The sequence below is a fragment of the Anabas testudineus genome, chromosome 24, assembly GCF_900324465.2.
Source record: "Anabas testudineus chromosome 24, fAnaTes1.2, whole genome shotgun sequence".
NCBI classification, from domain to species: domain Eukaryota; kingdom Metazoa; phylum Chordata; class Actinopteri; order Anabantiformes; family Anabantidae; genus Anabas; species Anabas testudineus.
The window spans coordinates 6010462-6032643 of NC_046632.1; the positions used below are offsets into that span (position 1 = coordinate 6010462).

Sequence of the window (22182 nt, forward strand, 5' to 3'; positions counted from 1 at the left end):
TGATGGCAGCTTGAAATGTTTGTGCCACTACTTGAATCTTGTATGGGTTAGGCACATTTAATTAATACAAAGTGCACTGGTTCTCTAATTCCTTTTATTCTTTGCTGCACCCTCAGTGGTTGGCTGTTCATGCTCTAAAAATGTTCATGCATTATTTAAGATTGGACTATGATGAGTCACTTATTGTCATTCTGGCTCACCTTTTCCACCCTAAATACAATGCTCAATAGCTCTGATGGTCATAGCTGACCTTAGTAAGACCTCTTTCATTGAATTATGGTGTGGTTTGTTTGTGTAAAAATAAAAAATACTGTGGTATCTAGAGAAGGTTAAAAGAGAAGTGAAAGAAACTAACTATCTATCCTCAAAATTATTTTTCAGAATAACAGTAATGATTTTTGCCTGCACTTGGCTGTGTTTTGATAAAAGGCACAATATACTAAAGAAATGTGAATATATAGCAAGAAAAAATATGAGTTTTTCAAATTATTATGACTTTCTACATTAGTTTGTTATGAAACGTGATCTGATCTTCGAGCCAAGGGTATTAATAAATATAATGTGCCTAAAATAATAACACAAAAATTCTTTATTAAGAACAACCATGAAAACCTAATAGTGATAGATATGTAAAAAGCATGTAGGCCCTTGGACTTAATTACTGATTAATACCAATACTGCTGTGCAGTGTGCTCTTTGGCAAACTTTAGGTGTGCAGCAATGTTCTTTTTAGTAAGTAGTGGTAGTAGTAGACTACTTGAAGTAGCTTCAAAGTGTGACATCACAGATTAGATCACAATTTAAAACAAATAATGCAGAAAACCATGAAATTCCAAAAGGTTCACATACGTTTTCTTGCCACTGTATAACTTGGCCTGGAAAAGCAATATTTTCTCTAGTAAAATTGAAGAGCCATGCAGTGACTAATTGCTGGACATTGCAAGGTGACAGTTCTAAATGAAATCTAAATTCTGAAGGTTAAATAATTAAAAAAGAAAACGTGGTGAAAACTGAGCATTCGAACTAGTTGAGAAAGAGATATGTTCTCACACAAAGAAGCGTAATTGATGGGATGCCAGCCTTCAGAAATATCCAAGATGTCTGGCAGGTTTTCTTTTTTTCAGTCTCCCACTTACAACAAGGTTGCTATCCCATGTGCCAGTCACTTCTGAAGAAGAATTGTGCTCTTTGCTTGCTCCATACCCTGTGGCTGTCACTTCTTTCCAGATCCGTTTGTAAGGAAGCAAAGACCAAAGCTGCATCCCACCTTAAAACAAAACCTCCCAGAACCCCTGTCTTCACTTGAGAGGGCATTATGACAAATGAGCATGATAGTCAGTTGTGGGAGGCCTTGGCATGGACATGTGTCTTACGTTCTCCAGCTCTGGCCTCTACAAGGAGTACTGACCAGTTCCTGTCCTGTCTTCAAGTATATTAAAAACCGGTCTGTGTAGATATTTTTGGAATATATATCAGGGACCGGTAGTCATTTTCTTTGATTCCCTAAGTCATTGTTCTGCACATGCCGAATGCTAGCAGCTTTGTTTTTGAAAGGTATCCATTAGTCCCCTAGCGTGATGACAGATTTAGTCTGAGCAATGCTTGGACACTTGGTTTGTGATAAAATGAGAGTGCAGTGAAAATTTCAAGGCAGCACTTGAGCACATGCCAGTTGGAGTTTAAAAAGCCAGGCAAAGATGGATTTCAGATGTAATGTGAGAATTGAGGCATTGCAAATTAAGAGACACAACAAATGTATATATTCTCCTTTATAATCTAGATATGCCCTGCTCAAAAAATTGAGAAAAGCTTTAAGTCTGATAATCACAGCAGTCAGAGTACTATTGGCAATGACTTGGAGTTCCTCGTGTCTGCACATATTTTGTTTTGCACTGGATTACCTGTGCAACCTGCAGATACTGCCTCATGCTATTGTAATAGTGAGAAGGACACTAGCAAAAAACAACACTTGAGCAGAATCAGTCAGGAAAGAGAAGGAAAAAGTAGTTGTCTGTGGCCAGCACATAGGAGACCACTCCCTTTTTTGGTTCTGTCTTGGTCTTGCCTCTCCTTTCCTGTTGACACTTTCATTTGAAGGTCAAGTCATTAAGTCAATTATTGACAGTCACTCATGCTTCCTAAATAGACAGATTTATATAACTGATGTCCAGCTGACTGGTGTTGTGCTGTGATGAAAAGGAGTTTTTTTTGTAGTGTATTTACTATTATTATTATTTATTATACATAATTTTGTGAGGTTTACCAGTACAATAGTACCATTTTGTAATGTTCTCAAAAATATGTGTCATAAGATGTAGTACACACACAAATCTAGCTTCTGTATAAATACATGCAAATTGTTGGTACAATTATTTTACAGCGTTAGCTGGCACCAAGTATACTCCATTCCCCTATGGTTCGTCTGGTGTGCTGGCTGTGGCTGACAGGAAGTGCTTTGCTGGCCATTAAGGGGGTCACTAGAGAACACATTTACTGAAAAGGAGCCCATCAGCAACTACTGATTGACTATTTAACCCTTTGTTTTGCATTTCTAGGGGAAAAAATACCAGTAACCCTGAGGCTGTATTTTTTTTTTTTTTCCCCTCCACATTACAAACAAGTACTTAATGTAAGATGTCATTTTCTATCTTCTGTTGTGCAGTGTGTATAATCACATCTGTAGAGTGGAAAGATGAGCCATGGCTAAAAGCATTGGTGGAGAGAGGAAATTTGACAGGCAGCATGCAGGCATATCATAGTTTCTTATCTGAGTTTGCCTGTTCATATACAGTAGTTGTGGGAAATGTGGCGCAAATACAGATTATATCACGAGGGCTCTCAATATTACTAAGGTAAAGAGCTTTGCTCACAATACAGTGTACAGTAAGATCATTGTATACCAACTTAAGGAGTTTTGATCAATTATTGCTTTGAGAGCTAGGCCTCTATATGCTTCTGCATATGATTCCACTTTGGACCTTGGCAGAACTAACATTGCTAGGATGTTATGGAATACCTTTTAATTAACCTCCGAGTTATACAGTATCTGTGTTCCTTACAGAATTCAACAGTTGCTTTTAAGCTCTGAGGATCTTTTGGCTGATTTTGGTTTAGGGTGTGTGTCTCACTGATGGGTCATGGCAGTAACAGTCACTGTCAGGTTCAAATACTCATGTCTCTAGGAAGCTGACTTGTGTTTCTCTTTGCGTCTATCCTTCTCTCTGACTTTGTTGCTCTAGGCTCTATCTCCATGTATCATTCTAGAAAATCAGTAAATTAAGGCAAATGCCTTAAACTTTAACTGCATGTAGCATTTTGGCTTGCTTGCTGTGACACTTTTACTGCATTCTCAGCAAGCAAGCTTTGGTTTTCCCCATCTTAAAATCCCAAGCACCTTCTGTAAGTGTCCAACATATATGAAATAGCAGCACTGCTGATTCTGTGAGCTACTTCCTTACAATAGTGGTCCCACACTGCTTGTTACTTTTTTAAGAAAAACTAAATGTCCAGATTTAAATGCATTCATCTAGTAAGCTCTGTGTGTAGGAATGCAACCTCTTGCCCCAGAGAATTGTTGGACTGGTATGCATGTTAATTTGTGTAGAATTTCAAAGAGTGTATTGGGCATTTGCTATGAAGTATGAAGATCTATATTTTGCCCCAATTAAGAGGGAGTTAATTGTTACTTGAGAAGTAATGACTTTTGAAGGTGCAGAATGATTTGAATGTTGGTAATATGAATCAGCTGCTTGGACATCTGTCTGGAATAATACTTTAGTGTGAAGGTTTAGTGCTCACATTTTCCTCTCTTGTTTTCTCTCCTTCCTCTCTCCATCATAGATCATATAAAGAGAAAGATTCGCCGACGGCCATCTTGGGGACGGGGCATTATCCGTAAAAAGAAGAATTACAAGAAAGGAACAGAAGACGAGGAGGAGGAACATGAAGCAGAAGTGGAAGCTGCAGGGCCTAGTGACTCATGTTTGACACAGGATGAAGAATCATCTTGTGATACCATGGGCCCCCAGCCCAATGGCCACCATCCCCAAGCCCCTTCCACAGAGGAGGAGAGCTCCAATGAGCCCCGTGTTACAGTTCCTGCTGAATCTTCATGTGCCAGTGAACGTAGTGAAGAGCCAACACCTAAAGAGGAGGAGGTCCCCTCAGCCAAAGAGGCAGATACTGAGAACAGAGAGAAACAGACTGACCTACAATTCCTTAGAGGCATTTCTCATGCAGAGGCACACGGGGATAGCCAGACCAAGCAGACTGACTTCCAGCCTGTCATTAAAATGTCCAAGTCTTCAGATGCTGAGGTTCAGCCCCAGCACACACTCCTTGTATCACAAGTGGACTGTGTGAATGGAAGTGAGTCAATGGACAGCTTGGACTCACAGAGCTTCAAGAGGAACAATGAGGCTGAGAAAAGGACTCCTCAGAGTGCAGGTGAAGGCTCTAACAAGCCAGAACAGGAAGAGCACAAAAACAAACATGAGAGCCATCCAACTCAGGAGCACCCTCTCCAGGATGGGAGGGCTACAATAGAAAGTGCTGAGGAAGAACAAGATATAGAAGGTACAAAGTTATCTAGGCATTTGATTAACTGGAACATAGTGCTTTTTCTGTCCCTGTCTAAGTGATGGTGGCAGTTTTGTCTCTGCTGCAGCTTTGGACTGTAGATATTCCTTGTATCACAAGCCCAAAAACTCAGAAGCAGTCTCAGTAATTTAAATTTGGTGCTGTTTCTTATTAAGAAGTTGTGGCATGGAATGGCTTTCCTAATAGGACATTTGATAAGATTTTGAAGAAACTGTGTTCTTTACTGCTGAGCGATAACCAAGAGGGACTTTTTAAAATATTAAGTGAAACTTAAAACTTGAGAAATCTGTCACCATACCTCTGTTCTTTTTTTGAGTAACTTTACTTTTGTATCTAATGTAGTTTGCTTAGTGATGCATAATGAAGTAAACCTTTGCTGTCTAGGGTGAAATAGCTGAGCATATGTTTTTACTTAAAATATTAGGACATGCTATCATCAACATTTTTTTTTTTCATTAGTAGATGTTTTAAGTTTGAACTGTGTCTGAAAGAACATTTTAAATGAGAAGAGCCACAAGATCTCAACTCCTTGTTTGTCTCTTAATTTAACTTGCTAATTTGATTTTTCCTGTTTTTTCCACATTGAGTGCTTAGCCCACCACTTAATTATGTTTTGATTATCATCTAGATCTTCTGATTTACACTTGGTTTAACTTTTAAAATAGAGCAGAGGACATGAATAATGCAGCATAAGTCATTCACAATATAAATATACTATACCCTGGCTTCACAGATGATAAATATCTAGAGACACTGCAGATCCCTTGAAAGTTCTGACTACCTTTCTAGACACTCCATACTCTCTGATATGTATACTGACATTTTTTTTCTGTTGGCTGACTTTTCTTCCTTCTCTGACTCCGTGATGCCATATATTTTGTTTCTTTGCCATGAGCCATTATACTCTTTCTGCTGGAGTGTAGTATTCAATTCAGAGATAAGCCAGTAAGTTTATGTTCAATTATAGCCCTGTGATTTGGCTTGTGATGAGCAGAGGCCAGCTGGAAGGCTGAGGTAATGGTGCTGCTAGAATATGGAGAAGCCATCAGAGGATGGTACGATCACACAACAGAGCACAAACAAACTGTGGCTTCTTAAACAACAAACAAGATTGGCTACTCTGCCCCCATTCTCATTACAAGCTGAACCAGGATTTTTATTTACCATGAAAGTATTTGTTGAACACTGTTGTAAATGGACAGGGAAGAGGTCTGATGTAAAATATTGTGCACCCAGTAGTGGCTAGTAGCTTCAAACAGATACATATCATAGTGTTGCATTCATCTTTTTGCAGTGGTTCATGAGAAAAACAGGAAGTATTACACATATAATAGCTCAAACATTCGTTTAAAGTATTTTTAAACTACCACAATGCATTAATTATTTAGGTTCCTCATTGTCATTTTTACACATTTCCACCAATGATTCATTTATCTCTTCATAGGGGATTCCGAAGTGAAAAAATACAAAAGGACTCCGTCAGAGCAGCTAAAGGGATGTGCAGAAAGAACAGATGAAGAGCCACAACCAGTCTCTCCGCATCCTCCAGTAGTGGTTGACCACCAGCGACTTCTGGTAAAATCTTTTCTAAATCTGTTTGGGGTTATGGGTCAGCATATTTTCAGTACAGCATGGAAACTAAAGAAGCCTGGATGTAAATATGAAACAAAATAATGGCTGAATGAATTTTAACTGTTTCAGTGTCAGGCTCTTGGTATTTTGAGATGCTTTTGCACCATCAAGACTGGGACAATTGAAAACAAGAGATACTTCATTAAGAGAATCTTAAATAAATGTATTGATCCCATGAAAGGAGATTGAAGTTTTAAAGAAGCAGGGTAGACAAATTATCCTATTATGAAGTGTCCTTAAAGTTAGAAAAGTATCATTCATAAAAATAATACTTTTCTAACTTTTTTCAAACCAGCCTACAGTTGGAACACTTTCACAATTGCCTTAAAAAATCATCAATAACGAAAATGTGTTTTTCTTGTAAATAATTTGTGATGTGTGAGTCAGTTTTAGTTGGGGGCACTTTAAATTGTTGTTCTAGTGTATGTCTAACCTCATGTGCTTATAGTTACATATTCTTAAGTTTATTGGAATATGAAATTGTCCAATGACTGGACATTGACAGTAAAGTACATGTTAAAGTAGATTCCTTTATATCTAAACATTGTAAATTCATTCAAGCATGAAAGATGGCGATTTATATACAAATTTTTCTATTCAAGTGGTGTTTGTTTTACACCTAGAGATTTCCATAATCATTGTTGTTCTTCACTCCGCTGTCAGTTGTAGCTTTGTTTTGTTACTGTAGCATTTGTGGACATGTTAAGTATTTTAATTAAAAATTGACCCAGAAATCTGCTTGAAAGGCTTAAAGACAGGAGCCTCAGGGGTGTGCATTTGCTCTTGCTCTGTATTGGTTAAGCAAAGCCTCATTGCCACTCAAAGACTAAAGCATTATCTAACCTCTTACAACCCACCAGGATTTTAGCTTTTTAAAATCCCAGTCCGTGCCCCATTACCATTTTGCTTGATTCTACACAGTCATCATTCTAATTCTTAAAGGATGAAACGGCTAGGGTGATTTGGCATTGTATACTGTCTGAGGATTTGAGATTTAACAGGTACTGTGATTTATATCAAGGCTATAATGCAGCAACATACATAGGAGTATTCTTAAGTGGAAAATATGGTCACACAAAATATCAGTGATTTTTATGGTTGCTATCACTTCATATATTTAGTTCATTTTAATCACCAGTTAAAAATCACTGATGTGTTAAAGTGCTTGAAAAACATTGCAGCTCATAAAAAAATGTAACAAATTAAATGATTAGGCAAATGAGAAATAATCTTTGAAATGAAAACAAATATTTATACATATTTATATTTGATTTCCTGTATGTAATGCACTAATGACATTAGGAAATTATAGATGTTATTAAAAGTGTCACGAGGCAATAAAATACAAACCTATTTGTGGCAACAGAACTAGCTGTAGTTAGCTGTAACATTTGCAACTAATTAGACTGTGGTTAAAGAAAAGAAGAGCTACAATCTTTAAATATTGGTTTAGTTATTGTCCTAAGTTAATTTGGGTGCTTTAAATGTGCATGAGAACAGTGTTAAAAAATTACACTCATGATCATACTTGGCCTGCTCCCTTTGAAAACAAACCATCTTTAGTGTGCCTGCAGATTTGGCTCGCACTCTTCACATATTATCTTGCTGTGACACCATGTCACAGACGTTGTATGGTTCTCATCTCAGAAGCCTGAGATGAAAATTGGGGAGACTTAATCATGGGTGACCAGCCTTAAGCTTCCCCCAGATCCACAAGTCTGTCTGAGGCTGTCGCTGTCACACTGTCCCTCTCAGATGGATAACTAACTTCTAAGGCTTTTTCCTCCTTTCCCATTACCCCATGGTTATGCTAGTGTCTTGCTCCTATTTTCCTCTTTCAATTATCAGCATGTTTTATCCCTTCTATTTGAATATGGGGGGAACCAATTACAGAGGAAGACCATTTTCCCATCTCTAAATCAACAGGTGTTGTTCCTGCAGCATTTGAAGGAAACAGGGTTATGACTCAAACATGAGCTTCATTCTGCCCCACTGTATCTGCCAACTTGTACCAGGATGTCTTCAAGCAACAGAGAGTATGTGAAGCAGCTTTGCGGTACTCTGCACAGTCACGCTGGGGTCTCACCTAATACCCCAAGTGTAAATTGGAGACTCAGCTCAGCAGGCTCCCTTGACAGCGCTCCCCCCTGATCGGGCATGGGGGCTTGGTTTTAGCGCACTATGTGTAGTGTAATTGGTGTTCTTCTGACGTGCACTTAGTTCTTTCCTCCATACTCTGAAGTGACATCCAGCTTTCAAGCCATTATCTGGTGGCTTTTACCCATGTCCCATGGGGATGATGAGGATGGTGGGGTACGTATCTTGCCTTGCCAAACCTGACTCCATCTTTCAAATTGATTGACAGACTTTTTAGTTGGCCTGATCTTAGTGCTTCAACTGGTTGCCCCTATAAAAAGCTATGCACAGCACTAATCTGGAGGTTTATTTGTTAGTAGGGGGAAGAAGGGAGATATCTTAAAGAAACAGATCGTGAAAAGAGGGGACTGTGAATAATTGCTTTTTCATCCCTGGCTTACGGAACAAATTGAATTTCCGGTGCACAGGATGAGAGTTGCCATTTAAGCAGATATTTGCTGGCAATGCTGGGATGGCACACTGCCTGATTTGTGTTAGGGCCCGTAGTGAATGGTGTAGTGTTCCTTCTGTCTTCCATCAGTTGTATTCATTGATTGTAGAGGGCTCATTATTTCTGACTTTTAACTTGATGGAAGAGACTCTACAATCTCTCTGGAATTAAATACCATCAGAGTGTTATGAGTTTGTTCACAGACCCTACGTTCAAAGCCCTTTAGGACAGAAATGGTATTATTTCAGTATTCCCGTCCTGCCTTTCAGAGCCACGGCACAGTTATTTGCTCTGATTCACTTAGTAAAATCAAGTTCTGTTATTGCCAGTTTCACTGAAATGATGCTTGATGCTGTCTGGATCAAAATGATTTCCTCAGCATGAATAAATAGGTCCTGAGGCTTGTTTCTCTCACTACTCCAAAATGTCTCTTATTCTCAGCTGTTTTCTTTCATCAGTAGTCAGACACTTGTCCACAGATGGACTGGAAGAAGTGGTGCTGACGATTGCAGATGAGAATTCAGTAACAAGAAATGCAATCTGGCCCAGCAAATTTTCCTCCATCTTACCACAAACACACAGATTATCATCTTCTCTGCTGTTTCCTTTAGTAGCTGCCTAGAAAGAGCTAGTGTTTCTAGTAGCTGGCACAGTATGGAGTCGTTTGGCTTGATGCATAGCTATTACAACAAGTCAGGATTTCCTGTTTTAGAGAAGCCTGTCAACTGAAATGGCCCCATTTCAGTTTGCCATCTTCCTTCATTTACTAAGTACTAATAACAGTGGAGGCCCAACTGGCAAACTAGCCATGCCACATGTCTGTTCAAAAGAGAACAACTTAATAGTAGTGCTGGACCAGCATTTGATTGTCAATAAAAATAAATAGCATTTGAAGTGCTGCTTCTATTTTCATTCATTCCCACTGATGGCATTAACACTGCAGCTAGTATCATATAATTGCACTTGTATTGCTTTGCCTCTTGGCCCTGCACATGAGGTCCAGTAGTGTGGAAAACTCACGTAACATAGACATAACGGTCTCTTATATTTACTTTACTTTTATTATGCCCTTTTGCAATGGTCACCTCATACATTCTATATAACCCTTTTATACAGTCCTGCTCACCATTATTGGCACCTATGATGTAGAATATTTCCCAAAAACATTCGAATAAAACAGTTTTTTTTCTACAGAGAACTCATGTTTTATACTAATGTGCAATTGATAAACAACAAATTAAAATAACAATGGGATGAAGAAATGTAAAGCTTGCTGCGGTACTGGTATTGGCATACTTTACTGTAAATCAGTATAGAAACACATTTTGACTCACTTGTGGAAAAACGGACATTGTCAATGCTCATTTGACATGAATTTTCCCAAAAATGATGACTTCAGTGTTTTATAGCCACACACCTTTGTCACAATGGTGAGGACAAAGGAGCTGTCTGAGGACATGAGAAGTGCTACTATTGGCAAAGACCTCCGAGGGTATAAGGCCATTTCCAAAGACCTTGGTATCCCTGTTTAAACAGTGTGCAATGTTATTAAGAAGTTGGCCAAGCATGGAACTGTCAAGAACCTCCCTGGACATGAGGGGAAGAGGAAAATAGAATTCGAAGGTTGGTGCTTATGTCAGGGAAAAAAACCCAGGTCAAACATCCAAAGACCCAAAGGCTGATCTGGGACAGGGGGGTTATGGTTTTAACAAGTACCACACACCACACACTAAACCAAAGAAGACACCATTGCTGAAGAAAAGTTATAAAAAGGAACAACTGACCTTTGCTAAAGAGTACTTGAACAAACCACAATCCTTCTGGCAAAATGTTCTGTGGTCAGATGAAACAAAAATAGAGCTTTTTGGCAATGCTTACCAACAGTTTGTTTACAGACGGCGCAATGAAGCTTATAAGGAAAAGAACACCCTCCCAACATTTAAGCATGGTAGAGGAGCCATAATGCTGTGGGGCTGTTTTGCTCCATCTGGTACTGGAGGCTTTGGCCGTATCACAGGAATCATGAAATCAGAGAATTATTAAGATTATTTTAGAGCAAAATGTTCTATCCAGTGTAAGAAAACTTACACTGGATAGAAGTGAAGATCATGGGTCCTCCAGCAATACAAAGACACATTGCACACATTCAAATGCACAAAGGAATGGTGGAAAAGGAAAAAAAGTACTGTTAAAATGACCAGCAATGAGTAATGATCTAAAATTTTTTGAGCTTTCTTTCTGAAAGCCATTTGGGAAAAGAACCCTGCAAATGTTTGAGAGCTTGAACAAACTGCAAAGAAAGAGTGGGAGAAAATACCAGCTAAGGAGATGTCTACAAGAAATGTTTGTAGGCCGTCATTGCTGCCAAAGTATGTGCATTCAAATAATGAGGAGGGTTGACTTTATTATGGATCATCCCATTGTTTCCGTTTCTTCTTTAAAGTTAAAAAACAATCTTCTTTGTTAAATTATCTTTAATTAAGAAAGTCCATTTATTTCTGAAGATACTGTGCAGGTGATGCAAAACATAAAGGGGTGCCAATAATGGTGAGCAGGATTGTATAAACTAAAGATTTAGAGTTTGTGAGATTCTGTACTCATGATTTTTAAACGGTACATAAAAAGAGGGTTATCATCTTTAGCAATTGTAATACTAGCCAACAGTATTGGTCTACCAATGTGAATAAAATATAGAAAATATCAGATAACAAGCATTATTCTAATGCATATAAATGTCTTAGACATGCTTTCATATACCTAGTGAACTGTGTATTTTGATGATAAAGCTTAAAGGAGACTAGGCTTTGTGAATTCACAAAGCAATCATTCTCGTATTGCTAAAAAGGAATCTGAAATGCTTAGTTATCTCAACACCCTTCTCTACCTAACACAGCATTACATTAGTGTGACACATAAATCTGTTGCCTTGATGTCTTAACCTTTGTGTCCTTTGAGGTTTATCCTAAGGGTAAGCATAGTTGGCTAATAGATAATCCTTCCTGTCCATCTTAACGCAAAACCTTTTATTAAATTTTTCTGTTGTTTTTATTTTGAAAACAACTTCCTACATGAAGTAATTTTGCAAAAATTAGTGGAGGTGCAGGGTTAAGTCCATGCTAAGGTTTTTTCTCCTTTATTACCTGGTGGTATTGGATCCCAGCTGTCTTGAATATAAAATGTATTTGTAAAAAAAAAATCATGTAGCCTACTTACCACATTTATTTTTTGTCGACTTATTCTGTATCAAATGCAAAGTTCATTTCAAACTTTTTCTTCCAAAAATTATGAGCCCTTTATCATTTTTACATCTTGTTTCTCATTGCTCTTATCTCTCTTCTTACTTACCCATACCCTGATAAGTACTCACTGTCTGACGGTATTTCTGTCCTAATTTACTTGTGCCTACACATTTCCACCACTTTCTCACTTGTGAAAACTGCAACTGTAATTGTAACTAGGACAAAAAGAAACTGTGGACAAGCCAAGTCTCTTCATAAGAAGAAACGAGCAAATGGTGGAGAATAGTGAGAGATGAATCACAGCAAAGGCTCTAATAGTACAGTGTGACACAATTTGACACTGCTGGATTTAATTCTCTAGTATTTGGAGTTGATTTGGGGAAAGCTATAACTACAAAAATCACAGTGCTGACAGTTAATGTCATCATGGCATTACTAGGTTTAAAGTCATTCAATTTTGTAAAGTAACTGGGTTGGATAACATCAGAATGGTTGAAATGGATAAGGTAATCAGTAAGGAGAAAAGTTGAGTTTGTTTGTTTAAGTCACACATTTAACATCCATGAGCCAGTGCCTAAGTAGTTGGTCCAAATTAAACTCAATCCTTAATCCATAGTTAAGAAAAGAAATTTAGGATGATTGTCTCAGCAACTTTGTCTTTGTTGCAGATGTGGTCTCACTTAAAATTCATTTAGAATTTTCATTGATTTGATGTAGAAGGAAAGACAACCACTGCATATTTAGCATGTGTTAACCCCAGTAGGATTTTACATACCGAGCTCAAAAGGGATGGCCATTTTATTTCCATGTCCTGAGACTAAATTGAATAAAGCCACAACTTGTTATTCATGGAAACCAGAATCATTTATAATTCATTTCTTTGCTAGTGTTGAAGACAAAAATATCTAAGAAGAAGAGGTTGGATTGTTCTCTTAGAGGCAGATATTGAAGTAATAATCATCTCCCTGGTGACAGGGACCGTTAGACTTCAAATCCTTGTTTTTTCCCCTCATTGCCTGGTAACACTTTTTCTCTCACTGGTGAGGAATGATTTTCATACTCACTCACATAAACACATTGAAACTAGTGAAGTATCCCTTAGTGGAAAGAGTAAGACCCTCTACTACATTATTACCACTTGTCTGCATTAAAAAGGTTTTATATACAACAACCCTAAAGCACATAATGATGATAAATTCAATGCAGCATAATTTTTTCACATTCTGTTAGTGCAGTATGAAATGATTTTACCTTCAACATTTCGTGTTCGCCAATTAACATTATTTGTTGAAAAATTATTAACTGTAGGGTAAATTTACTGAGGCATCTTACTAATTATGTTTAAAGATTTTCTGCATAGCAATGGAGCACTGTTTTTTCTGACCACCAGTGGTTGAGATTTACATCTTACGCCAATGAGGTACAAGTGTACTTGGGTTGTAGGCTAAGTGGGCAACTAGGACAGCCCTATAGTAGTTAATGACATAGGTGACATACATACATTTAGTAATATGTACTCTGCAACACGGATAAGCCTTGTAGCTGTGTTTTAAAAAAAAGAGTTACAGGCTGGAGTGCTGGTTTAATGTCCCAGTGATCTTACATAAACTTAACCTAGAAAGCATGAGAAATGCTCTGAGTAATACTGTCATGCTGCTGTATGTCATGATATGACTAGACTCTCTGTCTTTTGGTTGATAACTCAGAGGTTAGGTACCAGAGCTGTATCACTGTGTGATGAATGTCTAGGTGCCCAGTCTTTAGCCTGAATCCAGTTGTGTGAATAACTTCTGGTTTGTTCCAGTTATTTTCTCGCTGATAGTTTAGTATTATTAATATTACTTAGATTTCAGTAAATGCAGTTTAAGTAGTAGTGATTGTACAGTCATAAAGTTGAACCAGTTGGCCAAAACTCCCTTTATGACCAGATCCTTTCTCACAGGCAGAATTCTAGCACTGATGTAGCTCCATCTGTGGCCCTAAGAAACATGAGGGTAGATAGATATTCGAGTAAAGGTGTTGAAGGAAAGATGGAGCAGGAAGTTTAGAGGGGTGAGGTTAAATGGTCTGTGTCAGTAGCAGTCTTTAACGCTTGGGATTACTGCCCTTTTGTGTGCAGTGAGCTCATTCAATCAGAGTCCGTGTAAGACACACTCACACCATTTACTCCACACTGTTGCAGACATCCTGATCATGCTGACAAAGGCTGGGAAGTACATGGCTGCAATCAGCTGGCTAACGGTCAAAGAAGAATAAATTGAGGCGACAAAAAGAAGGGTGAAGAGGGAAGAAAAGACCTAGACAAAAAAGGAAAGAAAAGACAAATACATGTGATATTTGGGGAAAAAATGGGGCTGAAAATAACAAGCAAAAGCTCTATAAAACATTGAAAAAGGCTAGAGGTGAGAAGATGCACTATAAAGGATTGAATGTGCACTATAAAATAGTAAAATGCACTTAAAGCAAGACATGGGCAACAATGAAAAAGAGATGAAAGAAAAGTCATAACAGTGTGTTGCAGAGTCTCACAATATTATTCATGTGAGATGGACTGTAATGATTCTAATTAAAACTTTTATGCATGTGTTGTTAAAATTGACATCTCACTGTGATGGACTCCATTTGGTCCATTTTTATGAGTTCACATGGCTGGGTGGAACAATGAAACCTGAGAACTCCCTTGATGTTAGAGCAAAGTTACTGTATAAAAAGCACGAAAAGAAACCAATAAAATATGCTCAATAATACAGCAGCTGGCAGCACCTTCTGAATGCAGCAGTGATGATCATTATCACTTTGCCTGAATTCTGATATTGGATAAAGTCCTAGTGTTCTTAGCTTCTGTATGAACCTTTTATTTGTCAAGGGACCCAAAGTTATTAGATTGGCCAGGTGGAGTTTTTATGTCAAAGGCATATTACTAGTGAACCCTCCTACACTGCTAGATTAAGTTATGGAACTGTGAATATTTGAAAGGTAATATCTTCTCAAAGTCGTGTTTCCAGGCTATTGAGTTCAGTAGAAGTGCTCATTGTCACTGGGAGTCGAGCTAGAAAAGTACTTGCTTTCAGTGTCAATACAAAATTAAATTAAAAGTATCTTTATTCTCTTATTGACATGTTTAAAGTCAAGTTAATGTACTATTAAATATTCAAAACTTTAAAACATTCATTTAGATAATGTTTTTAAATATAAAGTAAGATGAGAATAAGTTAAACTATAAGAAAAACTGTGCAGAACAATGTGTACATTGCTGTAGTAGTGAAATGGCTACCTAGTGTCTAATCCTGTAACAGGTGTAATTTCTCTGTCTTAGTGCTCTTGTGTTTAGTGCAGGGAGAATTGGTTTCACCAGGTTGTAACATGAATCCATGGACTTAATTGCATTATATCCATAATGTTTCCACATTTCAAGAAATACATTTAAAGTAACTTTTCAGAATAATTATGCAGAACTCTTTTGGGAAACCGCTAAAAAGTCATTGTGGATACCAAAGGTAGCTGGCAGGATTTCACCTTTTCTCAGTCAACATGTCCTAACAAAGTAGGTTTTGCTCTTAAGGTCACGCGTTTAAAGTTTGTCTCAGGAGTTTTTTATTTTATTTGAAGCTTCACTTTGAATCAAGACAACTGTTCTGTTGTTAAAATGGAACTTGTAGTCAGATGGTGTACAGCGATAGATTATATAATTACTGCAATGCTAACCTTTTTGCCTCTTAGGTTTTTGTCACTGTAATTATCTTTCAGATGTTAGCTTATGAAAGGATTTGACAAACATCCACGTCTTATTAATCTTGACATTGCTTTGGTTTCATGTGTTTAACACATAGTTGCAGCCTCTCTCTGCCAAACACACACACACATTTTCTTTCTGTCATTGTTTCTGTTTGCCTTGTGTCAGTGATGCTAACTTTAATTATTGTGCCTTTGCTGATTCAATCCATGCATTCTGATGAGCCCTGTGTTTAAATAGACGCACACATGCACACAGTCTTTGGCTTGGATAAAATGTGAGGAACAGGTCAATTAAAAGGGCCTTTGACTGTCCACAACGTTTTAATTAAAGTAGCAGTGAAATGTAAACTTGGTTCTAATTATGATTAGCTTTAATTAGCTGTCACTCTGATCTTAATTGCTTTTGAATACAGCTGACCTCCAAATGCGAATCTTTATGCACCAACATCAGCAGCTGGCTTGTTTGAACAGGTATTCGGTATTATCTGATTGTGTCGATCTGTTTGTGTAATTATTTTCAACCTGTCATCGGTACACATTTATTGATATTAGTAATGTAGTATTTTTGCAGGTTTTATAAGCATATAAGTTGAATACTTTTTATTTTTTTAATGTATTTTTGTTTGCTTCTCAGGCTCTACTGGATACGGTAGTGAAGAAGAGTGAGGGCTACAGCGTGGAGCAGCTGGAGCGTCTGTACTCTCTTCTTAGCCAGTGTATCTACCAGCACCGCAGAGAGTACAACAAGACACAGCTTCTGGAGGTAAGCTGCACTATCCTATGTGCCTGTAAATGCTGTCCAGTTGTCATCACGTTATATAAAAATATTACAATAAATTACAGAGGGCAGGCAAAAAGTGGGCACAATTTCTGAGTCAGATTTAGTTGTAAGTGAATGTCGGGCCCTTTGTTGCATCTGGGACATCTTTAGTGTTCAGTACAAAAGAGATGATACCAGTACTTCTGCAAGATTTTACTGAGATGAAATGGCCTAGTGGTTTTCATTTGTCTTGGACGTATGAACTTGTGCATACAATCTGATAGCTTAAAAATGCTGCGTCGCTTTTGTTTCAGTGGTTTTAAATGACTGGTAACATTTATTACAGCAATAATATTCCAGGTATTGTGATAAGTGGATGGTAAAAATGTTTTAAATACTGTAGAATATCTCTTTTGGGAGCTTAGATAATAGACATCCACACACCGAGATAAGCTATGAGGAGATGCAGGAACACGGACCGAACACATATATGTTTGAGACAGAGAGGGATGAATAAGTTAAGGAGCTGGAATCTGGAGTAGTTCGTAAAACAACCTTATATTTCACACATTGCTCATTTGAGGATGTATTAAAATTTTTAATTTTTCCTTTACTACCTAAAAGAAGGAATTACAAATTTAAATGGTGTTCTGTGTCGAACAACCGTCATCTTAGCAGCTTAAGAAATCAAAGTAGAATTAAATATTTCCTACATCACAATTTAGCCTGATGACATAATTGTCTTATTTATATATTTATTTATTTAATTGACTAATTTGATATTTTTTACTAATAATGTAATAATTTAATTATATATATAAATAATCTCTTTTTACTTTAGCATGGTAAATAATTGACTAGTGAACTATCGGTAAAGGTCATAAACTGAAAAAAAAAAAAAAAACTGTATATGTATTTATTGTAGCACTGTTTTTTTATTCAACAGTACACTTCTTGCATACTGTGAGTAATGGTTAACAAATATATGGTCCGTTATTTTCTTTTGACATTGTTCCATGCAGAAAAAGCTGCTGTATATTTTCCCAGAATCCCATCTGGTCATCTGCTCCTGTAAGATGTCAGTGCAGACAGTGGGCCAGGAATGGCAGTGTCCTGGTTCTGGTAGCCAGAGCTGGCTGTCAGAATGTCAGGGAGAGGAAGCAGCAGAGAGAGCAGGAGAGAGCATTCAGCCAGGTGGTGCTGCCTGTCGACAGGCCGGCTGGTGGAGGAGGGGGTGAAGGCGCATGTCTGGGTTCATCTGATCCTGCCAGCCTAAATTGGTGTTTTGAGAACAGAAATGTCAGCTCGTTTGGCACGTGTTTTGTTTGCCTGTGTTTCTAACTTACATCTCGACTCCGCAGCAGGTCATCTCCTTGTAACTCCTTAGAGAATGCAAAAACATGCACACATACACATTCGTATGCAGGCGACTGAAGCCATTTCCACTTAATGTTGCACTCCGTTGAAGAGCGTGGTGTTTCTGTCTACGTCGTGGAGCTGAGTGTAATGGAGTGTGTCCAAACATTTGTCTCCTTTACTCTCTCCCTGTCCTCCTCTGGGTATGGCTTGTCTCAGTCTTCTAGAAAAGCTGACCTTTCAACAGATGGAGTGGACTGTATCCTGATTCCAGTTAAAGCCAGAGGGACCGTCTCTACTCTGTATACAATAACACAACAACCATGCTTCTAGCTACAAATTGGCGCTCACGTTGGCCTAGGCCCAGTGTTGCATCTTGCTCGTGTCTCAGACAGCAATTAAAGACTTTGTAGGAGCTTTGACCTTTAACCTGGATTTCTGCACTACTGGAACGGTGCAAGCCACTGGCCACGTTAGCTGAATGTCATAAGAGTTTGTTATTTCTCTGCTTATTTGTGAGTTTGCTGCTGAAGATTGGAAGGTGGCTGGTCATTTAATATACTATTTTGTACTATGTGTTTATCCAAAGCATCACATTTGATTTCTAGGTCCATAAATCGACTTGATTGCGTCTTAAGCCTATTCTTGCCGACAGGTGATGAAATGTAGATGGTGAAGAACTTTGGAGCTAAACATTTGGCTTTGATGTCAGACTAGCAATTCTTTTGATGCCCTCTCTCAAGGCAGTCTGTATCAGTATTGAACTTTCATATAAAGAAAAAAAAACATTAGAAAATCTGCAGAGAAATCAGCCTCTCTCTAGCTATACAAGATAATGCAGGGCAACCTTGGCCTTCATCAAATCGTTTGTCAGTCGTTTATGACAACAACCACCTTCCTCAACATATAATACACAAGACTGTTCTCTATAAATTCACTTTTCTCTGTGGAAGAGGAAAACTTCCGCTGTTGTTTTTGCTCTCCTAACCTCTATGCTTATGCTACAGAGAACCCCATTCTCTCAGAGGATGTAAAAAATTTGATCTGGGAAATAGAGCCTCAATTGGAAGTAGATAAGAAAGGTTCGAAGCAGGCAGGTACACCAAAGTAATTTATAAAAATCCATGTAACAAATAGATTGAACATTACAAATTGATAGCATCTTAACAGTGTGGAGCACACTATGCTGAATTTTCTTTTAATGCAAAGTATTGATATTCCATTGGGAAATAAAACCTTGCTATGTTGGTTAGTTTCCATTTGTGTTGGAGAGAGATCTTCAGGCTGAACTTTATGCTGGTGCAAGAGAGATTCTGTGCTGTGGAGGATTGTTTGACTGTGTTTTCAGGATGGCAGGGTGATAGGCCTTTATGCAAACAGAGTTGAGATCACAGAGGTGTGAAGTGTTGAGGTGGCAAAAAGCTTATTTGCGTGTTGATGTGGGGGTGTACAGTGAGACACAGCAAACAGACAGGTGTGAAAAGCTTCGACATGTCTAAATATGTTCTGTGTCTGATGAGCTGAAGCTTTCAGGGAATTTTCTAAATTAGTGAATTTTATTCAGCTGCTTGTTAACTTGACTTTTCATAGCTCCATTAGGTTTTACAGCTTGTGTGACCTGGTGTTGATAGCTGTGGGGGCATGATAAAGTGCTAAGTGCTTAATTGATGTTAAAAAATGAAGTTGGAAGGGAAGTTAAAATCATGCGCAGATCAGTTCTGTGACCTTTTTTAAATGTATTCAGAACAAAGTGCAAGATATGTTGGCTGTAGTTTATTATATCCAGATTGTTAAATGAACAGCTGGTCACTTTTAGTCTCATTTAACAGAGGACTTCAGCACCAGGTGAACAAATGACTTTGAATTCTTAAGTTAACAGAAGTGTGACATTCAGTCCAAACATTCAAGAGCATTTCTAAGTTGAAAAAAGAAAGATTCTCACAAAAACACAAGAAATACACTTAATCTTTAGAGCTACAAGAAACAGTTATTGTACTATTTTCTCGATAAACAAAATTCCTGACATATTCAGTTTACTTGTTTTGTCTGAGTAATAGCCCACATCTCAAAGTTATTCAGTTCAAATGGATTCCAGAGATTTCCATTAAAGCTGGTGCTAAAAAACAAAAGATAATATTGGTATTGCTATTTTTAATTTCTTAGCAGGAAATGCTTTTGTATCTGCTACTAGTTAATTACACAAATACAGTAGCTCTGTCATTCAGCAAGTGTGTTTGTGTGTGTGTGTGATGCAAAAGTTATTAGTGAAGGATTGTCACTCCTTGGAGAAGTTTACCCCACTTTAGAAGTATAAAATTGTAACATTAATTCTGTAAAGTTTTTTTTTCTTTCGTTGTAGATGTTGAAATTGGTATCTTGTAGTGGCGTCTGTCGCACTGACTCAACCATTCAGATGAGAACACACACAGTGTAACATCTTCAAGGCATTAATCATGGTCTGTTGCAGGCTAACATTCATCTCTCTTCCTCCAGCTCTGTTCAGATTTAGTCAGTGTCAAACTCTGCTGTTTTCATGCTGAGAAAAATCGCCTGTCTCAATCCAGCACAGCTTTGCTTCATTTTACATCATTTATCATGGTGAAAGCTGTTGTTTGCTGTGGGAAATTTCCAAGTAATATTGAAACCGTGGTGCACAGATGCTTTATACACACACCCGAGTTTGCTGTGTTGGTTGAGACTAAGCAGTGTGTATTTGTGTCTGTGTCTGTCTGTGTGTGGAGCAGGAGATGGAGGAGAGAATCCAGCATTTTGATACATTCCTGTGAGATGGAGAAAATGTACCTATCAGGTAGATCCTGAACTTGCCTGGGACCACAAAGACACACAAACTGAATGAGAGTGTGCGAAGGAGCTTCTGAGTCCAGCGCCTCAACACAAAAAGACACATACAGAAAATCTAGCTCCCTCTTCTTGTTGGGAGGGTACACGACGAGGACGGGGTTGAGGACAGAGACATTAAATGGTGCTATCGTCTCAGGAACCTGGCCAGATCCAGACCGAATCTACACAACCAAACCCCTGGAGGTGTGTCAATCACACACTTGCGCGTGCACACACACACAACAATGGTGACGGGCAACCCTGGTGCTACTTGGGTGCTATGCTAACTTTTATCCATGCTGCTCTTGGGATTACTTCTTAACTTGGACGATTAGTGAAACCTACAGATCGGGTGATGTCATATTGCAACCTAGCCGCCTCTCTCCAGCGCAGGCTATGCACACACTTACACACACACACACACATCTTTACACTTAGGTCTACATGCATTTCTACAAGCACAGACCTGAATTATACTCAAATCTACATATACACACAAACGCGCACACACAGATCCTCACCAGCAGAAGTGTGAATGCAAAGTGCTGCTAGGAGATGAGGACAGATAATGTTCTGAATCACTGAACTGTGTTGCTAAGCCCATCTTTCCCCCAAGTGGAATGCTTCATCATAGGCCAGTTATTACCACGCTATTATGCGTTTCATTTTTTCTGCCATTTTAGCTCCTTGATTAGTTCAGTAACTGAGCCACTGTCAAGGATACTCACCCAGAACTATAGATTACAAAGAAGTTTTAGTGAGACCACAAACTTGATGAGGTTAGCACAGCAGGACTAGAACTGATTATGTCCTCTTCATTACAGCGGTCATCAGGTGTGGAAAGCTGTTTCCCCCCCCTTCAGTGTTTTGTCTAAAAGTACCTGGTGGACAAGCATCGCCTGTAGGTCTGCTGTAAAACCACCTCACTTGAAAGATTTGCTCACAGACCACCCCGGTGTTCAGTCTTAACAGATTGTTCTAAATGTTTTTGCGGTAGCTGACCCCCCCTACATTCACAGTATGAATGTTTTCCCTCCCGCTCAAACTGTGCCCGCCAGTTGATTTTCCTATCGACACCCCGGCTGAGGAACTGGAAGCAGTACAAATTGGAAAACGTCTGTAGTTTGCACTGCCTAGTGTGTGCCTTATTTAGAGCCTGATATGAAACTTTGATATATTTAGGAGGATTTTTTATTTAGTACTTGTGACAATGAACAGGCTCCAAGTTGGGGTGGGTCTTAACCACTAAGGTCATAGTGACCTTAAAGCAAAAAATAAAAAACTAGTTGTATCTCAAATGCCATTAGGTCTCTGAACAACATATTTAGGTTCCACACATCTGGTTAGTTTAAGTCCAACCTGGGTCAACAAAATAAAACTATTGACTGAGGCATTTGAAAATCTGAGGAATACAATATACTTACTTCTGTGGC

The 22182-nt window shown here is 38.3% G+C and overlaps 1 protein-coding gene across 1 annotated transcript in view; it reads left to right on the forward strand.

The window, feature by feature from the left end:
* Positions 1–20795, forward strand: part of atad2b (ATPase family AAA domain containing 2B) — a 56375-nt gene extending 35580 nt beyond the window's left edge. The window contains exons 25-28 of the mRNA XM_026341244.1: positions 3841–4575; positions 6044–6174; positions 16427–16555; positions 20653–20795. Of these exons, the coding sequence (XP_026197029.1) occupies positions 3841–4575; positions 6044–6174; positions 16427–16555; positions 20653–20694 (1037 nt within the window). The 3' untranslated portion in view covers positions 20695–20795. The remainder of the gene's footprint in view (positions 1–3840; positions 4576–6043; positions 6175–16426; positions 16556–20652) is intronic.
* Positions 20796–22182: the final 1387 nt, after the last annotated feature.